The 15667-nt window shown below is 36.6% G+C and overlaps 1 protein-coding gene across 1 annotated transcript; it reads left to right on the forward strand.

Annotated features, from left to right (window-relative positions):
* Nucleotides 1–1474: 1474 nt before the first annotated feature.
* On the forward strand, nucleotides 1475–11138 carry LOC108682064 (pre-mRNA-splicing factor RBM22). Its single transcript, XM_018171172.2, has 3 exons — nucleotides 1475–1678; nucleotides 10143–10373; nucleotides 10579–11138. The coding sequence occupies exons 1-3, from the start codon at nucleotides 1625–1627 to the stop codon at nucleotides 11002–11004; spliced, it is 711 nt and encodes a 236-aa protein (XP_018026661.1). The 5' UTR covers nucleotides 1475–1624; the 3' UTR covers nucleotides 11005–11138.
* The last annotated feature ends 4529 nt before the right edge of the window (nucleotides 11139–15667 follow it).

Here is a 15667-nt window from a genome sequence, read left to right on the forward strand (position 1 = left end):
CACAGAACAGATACATTTCCATATTACCCAATTTCTTCCCNGATGGTAATTAGCGTAATCTTTTCGTGCATCTTCTGTCGTCTTAATTGATTTCCTTTTGCTATTTTAGTGTCAGCTACAATGGTTCGAGCACATGTGATTGTGAGATTTTTTCGCGAATACCCAATTTTCGATTATAAATGGGACTGGTATTGGTAATCAATTTGATTAATTCATAATTTCATATATCATTGTGACTAATGACGTAAAATATTCAATCAAATGTGTCTCTTGGAGCTCGTTCTCGCATATTCTGTACTGTAACGCAAAAATGGAGTTCGCCGTAACGGTACCATTAGATGGTGAATTGCCAATGCAGCTGATGAGTATGTAACGCATGGGAGAAGACATCATTGTGATAACAGAAATTCATAGCTAAATTCATCGGTAAAATTCGTTCAGTAATGGTTAATTGAGACAAATAGCAAATTGACTGAAACGATTTATGAAACTAATGTTCCTTGTGAATAGCCAATGTAGCAGATGCGTATATCAAGCATTGAAGAGGTTTTTGTGGCAACAGAAATTCATAGCTGAAATTCATAGGCGGAATTATTGTGTCATTTAAGTTAATGGAGGGCAATGGAAAAGCGATTGAAGATGTGGATTAAATCTACGTGCATAGCAAACAGCCATTGGAGCAGATAATTATATGATATATGATATGATTAATATGATATTGGCAATTTGATTGAAACGATGAATGGAACCTATATTCTTAGCAAACAGGCAATGGAGCAGATTCGTGTAAAATAGCAAGGAGGAGCTTCTTCGTGAAAACAGAAATTCTCAACTAGAATTCATTGATGGAACAAAGTCGGCAATGCTTCATGGAGGATAATGGGTCAGTGATTGAAGAAATGGATGCAATAGAAGTAAATAGTAAAAATTCATTTTATCAGATGCGTGTATAAAGCATGGAAATTCTATTGTTATATCAGAAATTCATCAAAGGAATAATTCAATGATGGTTAATAGATGGAAATGGCAACTGTGATAACAATGATGAACAAATTGATGGAAACGCAATGGGACCCGTTTAAAATAAATTGAAAACTGTTTGAAATCCCTATAATGAAATTATTTGGTAAATTTAGCAATGTAATTAGGCCTAGCTGATTATAATGGTGCTAAAATTATCTTATATGTGAATTCTCGATAAACAAAAGCGGTAATAAAATATATATTGGATTTCTGATGGAAATATTTTAGAACATTTCGATTCAGCTTTTTAGACATCTAAACTCAATATTTTATCTGACATGTCATGTGTAAATTCTCTCTTACATGCTATCAAGCTCATCCATCACCTCTATTGACCTTGTACAAACAAGGACAAAGAGGCCAGCTTTCCTTACCAAGAAGTCCAACATAACATAAGCTCTCAGGCCCAACGGTCACCCTTGTGGCTGTCCTGTGGCTTTCAGTCCACCCAACGTGGACACCTTGAAAAGAAGAAGAAGATACCATCAACGTTTCGCATCATCAGCCAAAACATCGCTCCTTCAATTTTTATTTCTGTTTGATAAGTTATACAAATTACAATTACTGTTCAAGTCAAGTTGTAACCAATATCATCTTCAAGATGGCTAGGTCTAAATCCACAAACACCTGGGACAGGCAAAATTGGGAAGATTCGGTACGTAAAATACCTATGACATTTTTTAATGAATTACTTGAACTTAGAGTTGTGTCAATTTCATTACCACTGTTCTTAAATTTTATGGCAGATAGTAATCTAAATTAATTCAAATTTATACAAATAGGGGATAACTAAACTAATTGTTTGCTGAACAGTAAACTTTAGTAGTAGACTAGTAGTAATACTGTGCATAGCCTACTGCATTGTGCAAAAGTGTGCATTGTGCAAGCTGCAAGGTAGATAAGATATGTGCACAAAGTATGCACGAATGTAAACAATGCGGGCAAAATGGTGGACAGCCACTTTCTGCCTCAGCGCGCGTAACCCTGGCGTAAGGTATTTAATTTTGAAAGTTCCACCCAAATGTTTGCTTAATTTGATTGACTTGTGTTTGGAAATTAACCAAAAAAACTTGAAGTATGACGACATCATTTTTTTTTTGAGGAATGTCTATCAAGTACCTGCTTAGCTGGGGTGTGCAATGGGTAACATTTGTGCTAGAAATAAACATTGATATCATATTTTGAAATTAATGAAAGATAATTTGAAATCAAGATTATAGTTTTTAGAGCATGCTCTTGAAATTTCAGAGCTCTGCAGCCATTCTGACAGTTTTTCTACCATGTCATGTCACGCAGTTTACGTTAAGTTCAGTCGTGAGCCAGTGAGGTATGCTGGTAAGCTGGTTGGCCTGGGGCCGGATTATCAAAACTTTGTAACTTTTTGTACTTACGACAAAAAAGTTCTGTAGTACGTAAATACACCCTAATTTTGGCATTATCAAAACTTACGTACGCAAGTCTTAGCTAAAAGCCTAAATTTTTTTCCCGCGCAAATTTTTACCACGCAAATGTTTTTATAAAACCACCGCTAGTATTACGTTGTCATAGCAACGCCACTCGTAAGTCGATTTGCGTACTTACAAAGTTTTGATAATACGGCCCCTGGTCCTGAACTACTGCCGAGACTGAGACAGGAGACAAGACATGAGACGAGGCATGAGACAAGATATGAAACGAGACATGAGACAAGATGCGAGATGAGACGCAAGACAAGACATGAGATTGGACATGAGACGAGGAGATGAGACACGAGACAAGACATGAGATTGGACATGAGACGAGGAGACGAGAAATGAGACAAGACATGAGACAACTCAGACAAGACATGATATGAGGCATGAGACGAGATGTGAGATGAGACGCGAGACAAGACATGAGGTTGGACATGAGATGAGCAGACAAGACATGAGACAAGACATGAGGCAAGACATGAGACAAGACATGAGGCAAGACATGAGGCAAGACATGAGACAAGACATGAGACAAGACATGAGACAAGCATGAGACGAGACAAGAGATGAGACACAAGATGAGACATGAGACGCAAGACGAGACATGAGACGCAAGACGAGACATGAGACGCAAGACGAGACATGAGACGCAAGACGAGACATGAGACGAGGCACGAGACAAGACATGAGATGAGATGAGACAAGACATGAGATGAGACAAGACTGAAGACACAAGGCAATATGAGACGTGACGTGATGATGATCAGTATTTAATATTATTATTTATATCAATATTCACTGATATTTATTATAAGTAGTTAAGAATTAATATTAATAAAAATTAATATTATTATTACTAGCAAATTTTATTTGCGTATTCTATTTAATTTCATATTTTTAAGCTCAATTATGGGCCAAGACCATGAAACTGAAATTTATTCTTTCCAATTCTGCCTTCAAGTTAAGTTATAGCATTCATATCTAGCAGTTGCACCCATTTCCCCCACCCACCTGCAGTCAGTCTCAACCAAAATGTTTTATTCTAGTTAGAATACATAGCCTACAACATGAGCTTTCTAATGGTACTAAAAACTTTGAAATTGGCTCATAGGAAACCTACAAATGATAGTTTTTCAAAAAAAAGTGACAGAAGTTGGTCCATTTTTGGGGTGAAATTGAAAAAAGGAAAAAATTCATATCTTTTTTATTTTTCAACCTACTCTACTCATACTTATATGATATTTTTCTAAATTTTTTTCTCTTTTCAGTGGTGTAATTTTCATTACAACCAAAGGATAAAAAATTTTTTGTGCACATACCTATGCAAGGTACCTACTACCTAGTAACCTAGATATCAAGATCTAGTCTCTAGAAATGTTTTTTTCAAATGTTCAATCTTGATCTAGCTTGTTTAATTTTTTTTATCAATTCATAAATAATAGCTTTGCAGGATTATACATCTGAAAAGAGAAAAATCTAGAAAAATACCATACAAATAAATAAACATGCTAGAACTACAAATTTTTTAAATTTATTCAAATACACCCAAAAAAGGAATAAATTTAGACAATTTTTTGAAAAAAATCGATATTTCTAGATTTTGTATAAGTCAATTTCAAAGATTTTATTACCTTGAGAGTTGAGAAAGCTCATGTTGTAGGCTATCTGTTTTAACTAAAATTAAACACTTTGGTTGTGAATTTGACTGAATCTGCAGCCTGCAGGCTGCAGGTAGTGAAAGAAACAGGTGTAACTGATACATATGTTCTGTGCAAGAGGCTGAGAGCAAATGTTTTGAGTGTGAAATTGTGATTGCACGGACATACAGGTGGAAATGGAATGAAAGAAAAAAGGATATTTATTTTATATGTGACAGAGGGAAGAGGGAAACTGGAGCATCTGATGATAGAGTGTGATGCATTTGAGAGGGCAAGACTGGAAATGATGAAAGTAATACTGGATGAGAGGGATAAGGGTGATGGTGTGATGCATGAGCCAATGGTCGTATATAAGTATTAAAATCACTTGACTGCTTAAATTGCAAGTTTATCAAAAATTGCAATGACTGAATGACAGACTGTCTGTCAACAGGGGTGACTGCTGCTATGACTGAGAGTGGATAGCAATTTTTGGAAATGCATGGAGAATGAGGGAGACAAGAAGGCTGGCAACGGCAAGAATGGAGGCCAGGGTGGTGTAAGGAAAAAAACAATAATAAAATAATGACTGTATCAATAATATTTTCATAGAAAACAAATAGTTATTTAGGGCCTAAGAGGTCCCATAGCTAATATAGATGTAAACTATTCAGTGTAATAAATGTGATATTGCAATAATAAACCAAATAACCAATTATTAAATACACCAATAATAAACAATAATAATCTTAACACAAACTTTCACACCCCTCTAACATCTCTTGATGTCACTTCTACCTGGCTTGGTCTCCCTTTTGCCTTCCTACTAACAAAATGAATATGTGATGTGTGGCTGATGGGTGTAGTAAAGGCCTGACTCTGGAATGTATTTTTTTCAGAGTCACCACACCCAAAATCCAAATCCTATGATTTGGATTTGGACAGTGAGCTTAAAAAGTCAGATTTACATATCCAGTGCAAGAAAGTGTTGGGATAGGTGGATGTAGTGGGGATTATCCCCACTACATCCACCTATCTTCAATGCTTGGGCATTCTAAACCAAGATAATTTCTATCTTCAACCTATCAGGTGGCATTCTAAATGCCTTCTGAATGACCATGTACCTATCCTATGTAGTTTAGGTACGTTTTGGCTAAAATAGAAGCGCAAGTGGGGCGCCCTAGATGAGTGAACTACAGCGCGCCAGCACCCAAATTGCTGCCATTTCCTTAGCAAATAGCGCTCTTGTATGTTAATATTTACCAGTTATCATGTTTATAAGTTATTAAAATTGCAGATAGCTCAGACAACCAAGTAGTGGTAGTAGTCTAGCCTTTAGCCATACCCTAGTGCATAGGCTGACTAGCACTTGATTAATTGTAAATAAATGAAAATTATTTAAATGCAATCTTACATTAATACTATTAATAGCCATGCATTACATTTTAATATTTACTTCATTAGTTATCAAAATTACAGCCAGCTCAGAAGTAGAACTAGTGCCTACTAGTAGTAGCCTAGCTGCTAGGCTGACAAGCACTTAACTGAGTAGGTAGTCTAGGGCAGTACAGGGTAGGTGCAAGTAAACAATTTCATGTCACAATGTCTTGATAGTGGTAAAATTATCCTGGTCAGTAAAATAGGTATAAAAAAAACTTCTCAACTCTGAAATATGAACTGAAACACTAGCAGGAAGGCACTGTCACATCACTGAGATCTGAGACTGAATCACTACTATTACTAGTAGTACTGCATCACCAAACCCCATTGTGGCTGCCATTCACATATGTGTTGGACTCCAAAAATTGCACCATCACAATATCCACCATCACCATGCAACTATTGGCAGAGCTCTCAAATTTAGAGCATGTTAAAAGAACTGTTAGCTTGTTTTTTCACCATCTTTCATTAATGGCCCAATATGATACCAACTTTTTTAGCACTAAGTGGCCCCTTTTGCAAATTGCAGTCAAGCAAGTAGATGGCATAAATTTATTGAAAGATAAGATAGCATTTGTCATAATTCATTTTTTGTTGCTATCACTAAACAAGCTGCTCAAATTAAGCTGCTTTCTGGGCCGGACTTTTAAAACTAAATGCCTCTCGCTCTCTGAAGCAAAAACTGCATGTCTGCCACTTTGGTTGTTTTCTTGTGGCCCACACTTGGTTTGTGTACATACCTATTCTTATCACTGAAATTTAGGCACTTCAAGGTCACACAATTTTGATAATGTTGGAATCTTGCAGCTTGATCTTATAACACTTACATAGAAAATTTTACTTGGGACAATTCTAGGCTGCCATTCTCAAAAATTGGGCAGAAGCTACATGTAAACTAGCTCTAATTTACCTAATTGATTCTGACAAATTTTTATTATATTAGTGCGAATCTTGCAATTCTGAAAATGGCGGGAAAGCTCTAGTCCCGACCCTTAGACTAGATGTTTTAAATGCTAGCTTGTTAACACATGCACACTTACTGATGGCTATGGTCATCATGTTGAATTTTCACAAAATGCACAACCAAAATTTTCTATCTTGTACTGGAAAGAACTAGGTAATATTTTATGGATGTGTAAATAGGTTTTTAAAAAAGTAGTGTCAAACAAGGTTATAAGGAAAGATTTTGATGGTTTTTCGTTAATAACTTCTCACCATGAAACATTTCCTTAATGAATTTGAGCTAATTTTAAAGGTCTTTGCAGGAGCTATTGTAAGGCATTTCCAAAAAATTTCAAATGCTATCCATAAAGTGCTAGACACAAAAAAAGCGTACCAAATTATCCCTGGGAACGGAGTAATTTGGGACCTTTGAAATAAAATTTAATTTTAAAATGTTTGAAGCATGAAGAGTGTACTTATGCATTACTAACAGTACCCCAAAGTCCTCCTCTTCCTTTGTAGATAATGTAGATGTATTAAAATGAAATTTTTCATTTTATACTTGTTTTACTTTATGGATATGATTTTACCATATCCCTACATTACCGTATTATTGATGTGATATTACCATATCCATGGACATGCCATTGAGCATTAACAACAACCTTGTCCACTGCAAGCTCATATCAGCAGCCATATAGCATTTCTACTGTATCTGTAAGCTTACAGGACTGGGCTTATAATTTCACACCATTTTAATTGGGTCAAGTGAATTCACTATAACAAAAAAAGATTGTAAAAAACATACCTGAAACATAAAGGGATTTTTTAGTAACAACCATCAAATTTTTTTGGAGAAATAAATCACAGTTTAGATTTATTACTTTTCATTCTATGTTGCCCTGTGCACAATTTTATCTATGAAATTCTATGTACAATTTTGTGATCAGATTTACTGATGATGCATTAATATTTTACCGAGTGAATGTTTTTGCAGAGCAAGGTAAATGTAGTAATCAAAATTCTTTGTTAATAAATTTTTTTTTACCTGAAGCCTTTGCTATCCAAGGTTCTACTGTATATGTGTTTTTAGGGGTGTCCCATATTACCCAGAGGGGGGTGGCTTTTGTTACTCTGTCGTCCAGAAATGGAGGTCATTTTGTTTTGGATTGAGGTGCAAAAATTCTGTCAATGAAGCTGTAAAGCTGACATCTGTCTGCAATTTTGTCAAGCAAAAGTTTTTAATATGCCGAATTTTTTTTTCTACAGACCTTAGCAGAAGTACTTTTTCAAAATATCACTTTTTAACATTTCTTCAAGGATTTTTGGAGCTGGTAAATGTATGATTCCTTATCTTACTCTATGCTACATAGATAGGAAAAATATTGAAGTTTACGCCACCATTTTTAGTTTTGCAATATTTCAATTAGTTTTGCTGATAACATTTTTACACCATAACAGAGAACTGTCCTGAATTACCCCGCCCTTCCCTTATTACCCATTTGACGGTATATAAAAGTGTATATATATATTTTAAATATATATAATTTTTTGATCTAGACATCAATAATAGAAAGTGCTATGAACAATAATAGCTGGTCCAAGCAGTCATACATTAGTGCAAAACTTGGTACAAAAGGCGCATCTCTTGTGTAAAACAAGTATAAGTTATTTATGTAACAAGTAGCAATGACAGCTCTTCACATACCTTGTGTTTTAGCACTGTTAAATTTGGACAGCTATAGATGTTGCTGCTAATTGGACTAACTTGAAAACTAAGGCATGCATTAATTTGTTAATGAGACAACAACCTCTGTGCTTGTGGTTAATTTATTTTTTTTTTACCTTTTTTTGTATCTTTTACCTAATTTCTTCCATTTAAGGGGACCGTCTAACCTAAATTGGAGATAGCCTATAACTCCTAAAGTTATTATCCGATCATCATGAAACTTCACATTCAAACGTAAAATGTAAAAATAAAAACATTTTACTTCTATGAATTTTTCGAAAAAATTGATAGAAAACGTGATATTCATAGAAAACAGGGCCTAAAAACTGCCCTTCTTTGGGAAGCTGTCACGAAATCATTTTTTGACGCACAGGGATGATTCTGGTACCGTTGAATGCGTTGAAAAGTGAGCTTTAAGATGAGCCCAAAAAGTGGAAAACGCCTAAATTGAAAATTTTAGGTTAGACGGTCCCCTTAAGATGAGAACAACTCATTTTTGCCTGTAATTTTCAAGAATTGCCCGATTTTTTAACTACAATTCCCAGAAAAATCTGGCTGTTATTCAGATTGGCTTGGCTGTGAAGTAAGGTCTTTTTGCTTGAGATATTGGTATCCTTTTGAGCTCTCCATCAGCCATCTTGACCTTTAATTGCCATCCATGATCAATCACAAACTAATTATCATTTGATCAAGACTGTTATCACTGCACACATCATCAGCTTGTTTTGTTTGCTTGAATTTATCATCTACAACAAAATTAATGCACATATGTTTGAGCCAATCATCATGTATGAGCCATATCAATTGTAATGCATTTAGATCTATCCTGATCAGAAATATTAATTGTAAATTGCAATCTATGGAGAAACATAATTGGCAACTGTGACCACGATCCAGTGGCATCCACCTTGCTTGTACCTTGGCATCTTTGGTTTCAAGAAATTGGCATCCTGAACTTATATTATGCCATGTTTTACAGTATGAGGATAATTCATCTAGCAGGAATCTTGTGGTACTAACAATGGCAGGAAAGTTTGAGTATGCCTCAGGAAGCCAAACTAGAAAATCAGGTAGAAGCCACTCATGAATAAGACGAAAATGATTGTGATTGTGGGCAATTAAACCTGTTCCTACCTGGTTATAAAGTAAGGTCTTTTAGCTTGAGATGTTTACATCTTTTTAAGCTCTTGATTGAGCCATCTCGACTCTAAATTGGCGTCTGTGTCCAATAACAAACTATAAATCAATCAATCAACACCAAGTGAATTTGCATGTGTCCATATTTGAAGGTGGGTGTGTCCGCCTTGATTGTAAGGCACATGAATCTGTGTCGATCAATTATTGGAAATTAGCCACATCCATTATAAGTCAAGTGCGTCTGTGTGGATCGTCAGGCATTGGCCACATAGGTAGATTGTGATGCGTGCACGCCCGTGTCAATCATTGGGCATCGGCCACAAGTGGCGATCTACTAAGAGGCATAATTGGTGACTGCCATCCACATCGATTGAACCTTTGCATCTCCAGGGCAATGAATTTGGCATCCTCAACCTATGATGTGCCATACTTTACTGACTGGGATTCCTGCAGCCCTTGCCTAATATCTAGAGTGAAAAAAAAGAACAGCACATTTTCACCCACATTCAAAATTCACCCACAAAACAATAGTTTTTACTCAAGCTGCATTGAAAAAATTTGATGTTGGCTGCAGGACCTGATAAATACCTAGAATTTAATGCAAATCTAATCTCCCATTTTAATATGTGTAGCTTACTAATCACAAGCTTGTTGAAGTTGAAGTTTTAGCCAAAAAATGTGTCTTTGATTTTCATAGTCATCAAAGTCACCCATGAACCAAAACAATTTGTTTTCAAGTGTTAAGCGTTTAAGGTATAAATTAATCCTTTTTTTATTTTTCAGGATTTTCCCATCTTGTGCCAAACGTGTCTGGGTGACAACCCTTACACTCGCATGACTCGAGACCGGTATGGGAAGGAATGCAAAATCTGTACTCGGCCTTTCACTGTTTTTCGCTTGTGTCCTGGAGCCAGGATGAGAGTCAAGAAGACAGAAGTGTGTCAGACATGTTCAAAGTTGAAGAACGTGTGTCAAACATGTTTGCTGGATCTTGAGTATGGATTACCTACACAAGTGAGTTCTTTTTGAATTTAAATGGGACACTGAAGAAGGTCATGAGCTCATTGACCAAGTTAATAGATATTTTTAATTGTTTACGTTTGACGATTATAATAAATTTCTGACTATAAAAAAACTGTGGTTGCCCACACTGAAATTTGCCTTCTGTTTTTTCAATTTTTTCTTACATTTCTAGCTGTTAATAATAATTCTTATTCAGGTACGAGATGAGGCTCTGAGCTTGCAAGATGACCTACCTAAAAGCGACGTCAACAAGGAGTATTACATCCAGAACATGGAGCGCCAAATGGCCACTACCTCAGATGGCTCGACTGCTGCAGGTGCGCTTGGCAAAGCCAAGGCTCCCTCCGAGATGCTCATGAGACTTGCAAGAACTACGCCATATTACAAGAGGAATCGCCCGCACATATGCTCCTTCTGGGTCAAGGGAGAGTGCAAGCGTGGTGAAGAATGTCCATATCGGCATGAGAAGCCCACAGATCCTGATGATCCACTTGCTGATCAAAACATCAAGGATCGTTACTACGGGGTTAATGATCCCGTGGCAGATAAGCTCCTTAAGAAAGCAGAGGCAATGCCACAGATTGATCCTCCTAAAGATAAGATCCTCCAAACTTCTTTCTAAGCCAACATGTGGCCCTAGCAGTGCCACAATGACTCCTGCGGAGTCCATTCCATATGCTGGTGACACATAATAAAATGGAATATTGTTTCTTGATTGAGTTGCACCAGTTTTTTATGTAAAAAATATGGCCCTTATGTTTGATTTTCAATTAGCCCTTTGGGAATCTTATAGAATATGCGAGTATACTTGTAATAAGAAGTGTGGTCGTTGCCTCTTAGCAGCAGTTGGCGTTTGTGATGTTCACAACCCGCACTGCCCCCGAACAGGTCGCTGAACGCACTTATAATAAACTGCACTCGTGAAGCTTCTTTCGAGGACAACGCTTAAACATTTGGTGGTGGAAGATTGGGGCGAGCAGAACACTAAACCTGTTTATGGGCCTAAGCTCAATGAAACATGGCAGCCTGGTTCTAGTCTTCATTTATTTTTTTGCGCCTCCCAAAACCCTGCATGACTTTCTTAATATTGGACTCGCGTTTAAGAATATACCTTCGTCTCTTGGGGCGGGGAGATGCAAGGCCTTATTCAGCCAAGATTCAAATTTCCATCGTTGAGATGGGCCAGTTTTTAAGTAATTGACTCTATTGCATGCTTTACATTCACGTATGATGGACGAGAACGACGAACAACAGATAATAATGACCAAGAAAGTTAATAATGTTAACTCGGAACACAGGAGCGCATGATCTGGTATTTTTTTTTTCTTTTTTTTTCTGGTATTTAATGTGCTATCTGGTATTTAATGTGCTGCTATTGGTTCATCAACGTCGCACGCTGCTATAGGTTCATTAATCATGTGGCTTGTTACTAGATTTGACATGCTGGTTTGCTTTCTTCTTTATTGACTTGAACAAGTCCTGCATATTCGTACCGAAATTTTTAAATCGTATCCTACAACCGCGTATGTGCACTTAGCTTTACCCATAATAGAATGGCGCCCATTTCAGACCTTCGATGAGCCAATGATTGTAATTTCTAAAATTTTTCCTCAAATGATGTAAACAACCTATTGATCTCTATTTCAGTGGTCAATATAATGAATACGTTGCGCTCAGAATCTAGAGACGGCAACACTCGGAATAATTCTTCCAAATCCCTAGCACCTCGTTCAATAAATCATGTTGATATACAAATCGTGATCAATATTTCTATGTTGGAAAAGTATGGTATGCTATCTTGATTGGTGAGTCTGACAAAATGACAAAACAATAAAAAATTAAGATTGGTTAAACGAAATTTTATTCATTTAAACATTATAAAGTTAATGAGAAAAAATTTTCCCTACTAGTCAGGTTTCAGATTGCATTTTCCCAAAGAGACTGTTGCTTATATACATAAAATATAGTCGTCATTGCCAAGTAATCAAAGCTTACGGTTTGTAATGAAGTTGGCTGCTTCCTCGGGGTTTTCTTACCCGTGTGAGGTACCTTCCTTGAAACATACCTATCAACCATTAATAGCTTTTTAAACAGGCCCAATTCTGGTAGCGGCTTGGCCGTCCCAATACGAGATCAGGACTCCTTGATTCGAGATCACTCCATACGGGATCTTCAAACCGACCATACCATAAATCTGGTCTACGGCCCGCTCTCCAGTAGCACACTGACTCCAGCTCAGCAACCCTACACGTGAAATAAATTATGCTTCAAGACTGACAAGTCTGTTTGGCAATTACGCAATGATAATCACAGCTGATTAATTGATTCCCAATTTATGTCATATAATATCCAATCATTTTATTCCATAATATGTTCGAGGAATAAATCAGTTGCCTAGCTCACCAATAAAAGCAGTACTTGTCAGCTGTGCTAAAGTCTCAATAAGGTGCCTGTACACAGGGACAGTACTGGCCGCCAGTAAATACAATTAGTAAGTTGAGAAACTGGTACCTTAAGAAGTTTTGAAGCTGTTTTTCAACTATCGACTAAGTATTTAAACTTTTTGCACTGTTTACTTTGATAGAGGGAAACCGACACCCAGGTTATTGAATTTTGAAGTATTTAGGCCGGAGTTTGCATTTCAAACACGTTCAGTGAGTGTTGGAAATTCGAACTCCGGCCACAATCATGCACGGTATCGAAATAGAACAGGTAGGAAATTAAATATGTCGTAAAATATACGTCATTTGCTAAGGTTAGGTTCAAGCCAGGAACAAGTTCCTATGGCGACAATCACATGGGGTGGTTAGGTTAGGTCTGATTAGGGTAAGGCAATGTTAGTTCAGGTTAGGTTAGGTTAGGATAGGTTAAGTTAAGTTAGGTTGTGTTGGGTATAATTAAGGTAAGGTTAGGTGAGGTAAGATTAGGATATGTCAGGCTCGGTTCAGTTCGGTTAGGTTAGATTAGGGTTTTTTGGCTAGGTAAAATTAAGTAAAATAAATTAAATTAATTAATTAAATTAAATTAATTAAGTTAATAAAGCCATTAAACGACTTGGACTGAAAAGACGCTCTTTGGAGTTCCTGGATGCAGAAGCGACGAAGCGGTTGTTTGTTGCTGTCGTGCGCCCGAACCTAGAGTTTGAAAACGTTGTGTGGTCACCGAAACTTGAAAAGGAGAAAAATTTAATAGAGTGTTCAAAGACGTGCAACAAGGATAATTCCGGGCTTGAAAGACAATTATTATGAGGAAAGATTAAAGATTATGAAGCTTCCAAGCCTCAGTTATCGACGTCTGCGTGGGGAACTCATTGAAGCATACAACTACAAGTATACTCATGGCTTATACAAGGTCCCAAAAGGATTACTAGAATTTAAGACAAGAACCAACACTAGGGGCCACGGCTATAAACTAAAAAAACTGCGTTGTAACACATCCATGCGACAACATTTCTTCTCGCTTCGAGTCACCGACATGTGGAACAGCCTCCCTGATAGCATCGTTGACGCTCCGAGTATGAACGCCTTCAAGAACAGACTCTAGACGAAGCTATGCAGGAGCATATGTTCAGTCTTAACCCATTAATGCCGAGCGGTTCCATTTGGAACCAGCGGAAAAAAATTGATTCATAATAAAATTGTATGGTCAAATCAATATACTAGTGGATGCGTAGGCTTGATACACATCTTGGACGTGTTCTGGCAACGTTTGGTTCTGCTGTGCCGACTACTCCCTGCTCAGTTAACATTAAAAGATTGTAAGTACCGGGTGTCAGACAGAAGGGCTTGTCATCATTGCAGAGAAAGGTAAGTAGTTCGTTCTAAAAATATATTATTTATAAGTTAGATGCAGAATTTTATCGACAAAGAGAGTACTTTTAATGCTGTATATGGTATTACGTGATTTCATGTTTCTAAGGTCATTTAGATCATGAAATATTTTGCCTGGTTCCAAATGGAACCGCTCGGCAGTAGTGTAAGCATTCCGGTCATATCATTTTCCCAGTAGATTACTTTGTGATATAGTTAAGAAATTATTTATTTAGATCTTAGATCTACAGTTTTTCTGTTATTTATTAGTGAACTATTATCTTTAGAGCTGTTAGGAGTATATATCCCGAAAGTTGATATATTTGGAATTAGGTACGTACGTAGAACACTATACGATTTTTCATCCGAGTCACTTTTTTCTAGTTGTATTTCTGGCAGATCATCACATGAAATAATTAAGATTTCGAGAGAAGAATAATACGAAGATCAAATATTTGCGACTGAACCTTTCACAGAAGCAGCAACAAACGAAACATACTGATATTCAGATAACTCAGATGACGCAGCCACTAGAAATTTCGCTCGCCTATCAAGAATAGTCATTGCAGCAACAGTAATCACCAAATGTGAAAACAATGACTATCGACAGAGAAGAAAGTCAACTGTGGTCGACATGGCAACATTATACTACGACATATACGTAGCTAGCCCGTGAGATTTAGTTATAAACTTTGAGCAGCAGATAAATCAGATGACATTTTTCTGCTATTGAAGCCAATCGGCGGATCTAATAGAAAAAGAAACTTATTCATGGGCTGGAACATGGATTGGTCCCATAAACACGATACAATTGGTCCCAAGCCAACATATTATATGTGATATCTATTCTGGTTTCATTTGGCTTCTCAAAAAACTTTTGAAAAAAAGAATGGCTATTGCAATAAATTTTCAAAAATATCGGTTAGGAAATGCAATAATGCAGGAGACCCTAAGTAAAACAATCAGGGTCTATAGTGCACCCTTCTACTTCGATCCTTGATGAAGTGCAATACAACAATCAACAACATTGGCCAGCAAAGAGACATCAGAAGCACTGCAAATGCAGTGCTTCGTAAACAATGTTGACAACGCACCCACAAACATTCGTAAAATGGGCAACCTTCCTATTCATTTTGAATGAATGAAAGCATTCTATGCTAAAAATTGTATTGTATTCTGCCATGATTGGTTTATCATCATTATTGTCCATTATGAATACGTATACTATTACGTAATATCCATTATGAACAACCTTGCTTGATTTACTATGGGAAAAAGTGTTGTTTGAAGAAACGTTATGTTAATGCCGAGCGGTTCCATATGGAACCAAGCTATAATTTTTCACATACAACGAAAAATAAATATATGAACATACTTTTTGCTTATTACCATCACAAATGATAATATTCTCACAAGGAACCGAAAAAAAATTCAGAAAATAATTCTCGTCATTAATGGGTTAAAATGCATAGCAAA

The sequence above is a fragment of the Hyalella azteca genome, unplaced genomic scaffold (assembly GCF_000764305.2).
Source record: "Hyalella azteca isolate HAZT.00-mixed unplaced genomic scaffold, Hazt_2.0.2 contig8024, whole genome shotgun sequence".
Classification (NCBI taxonomy): Eukaryota; Metazoa; Arthropoda; class Malacostraca; order Amphipoda; family Hyalellidae; genus Hyalella; species Hyalella azteca.

Excerpts from the sequence above, each read along its gene's own strand:
- LOC108682064 (XM_018171172.2), top strand. The coding sequence starts at position 1,625 with ATGGCTAGGTCTAAATCCACAAACACCTGGGACAGGCAAAATTGGGAA. Across the intron at positions 1,679-10,142 it reads GGCAAAATTGGGAAGATTCG|GATTTTCCCATCTTGTGCCA; the intron begins GTACGTAAAATA and ends TTTATTTTTCAG. Across the intron at positions 10,374-10,578 it reads AGTATGGATTACCTACACAA|GTACGAGATGAGGCTCTGAG; the intron begins GTGAGTTCTTTT and ends ATTCTTATTCAG.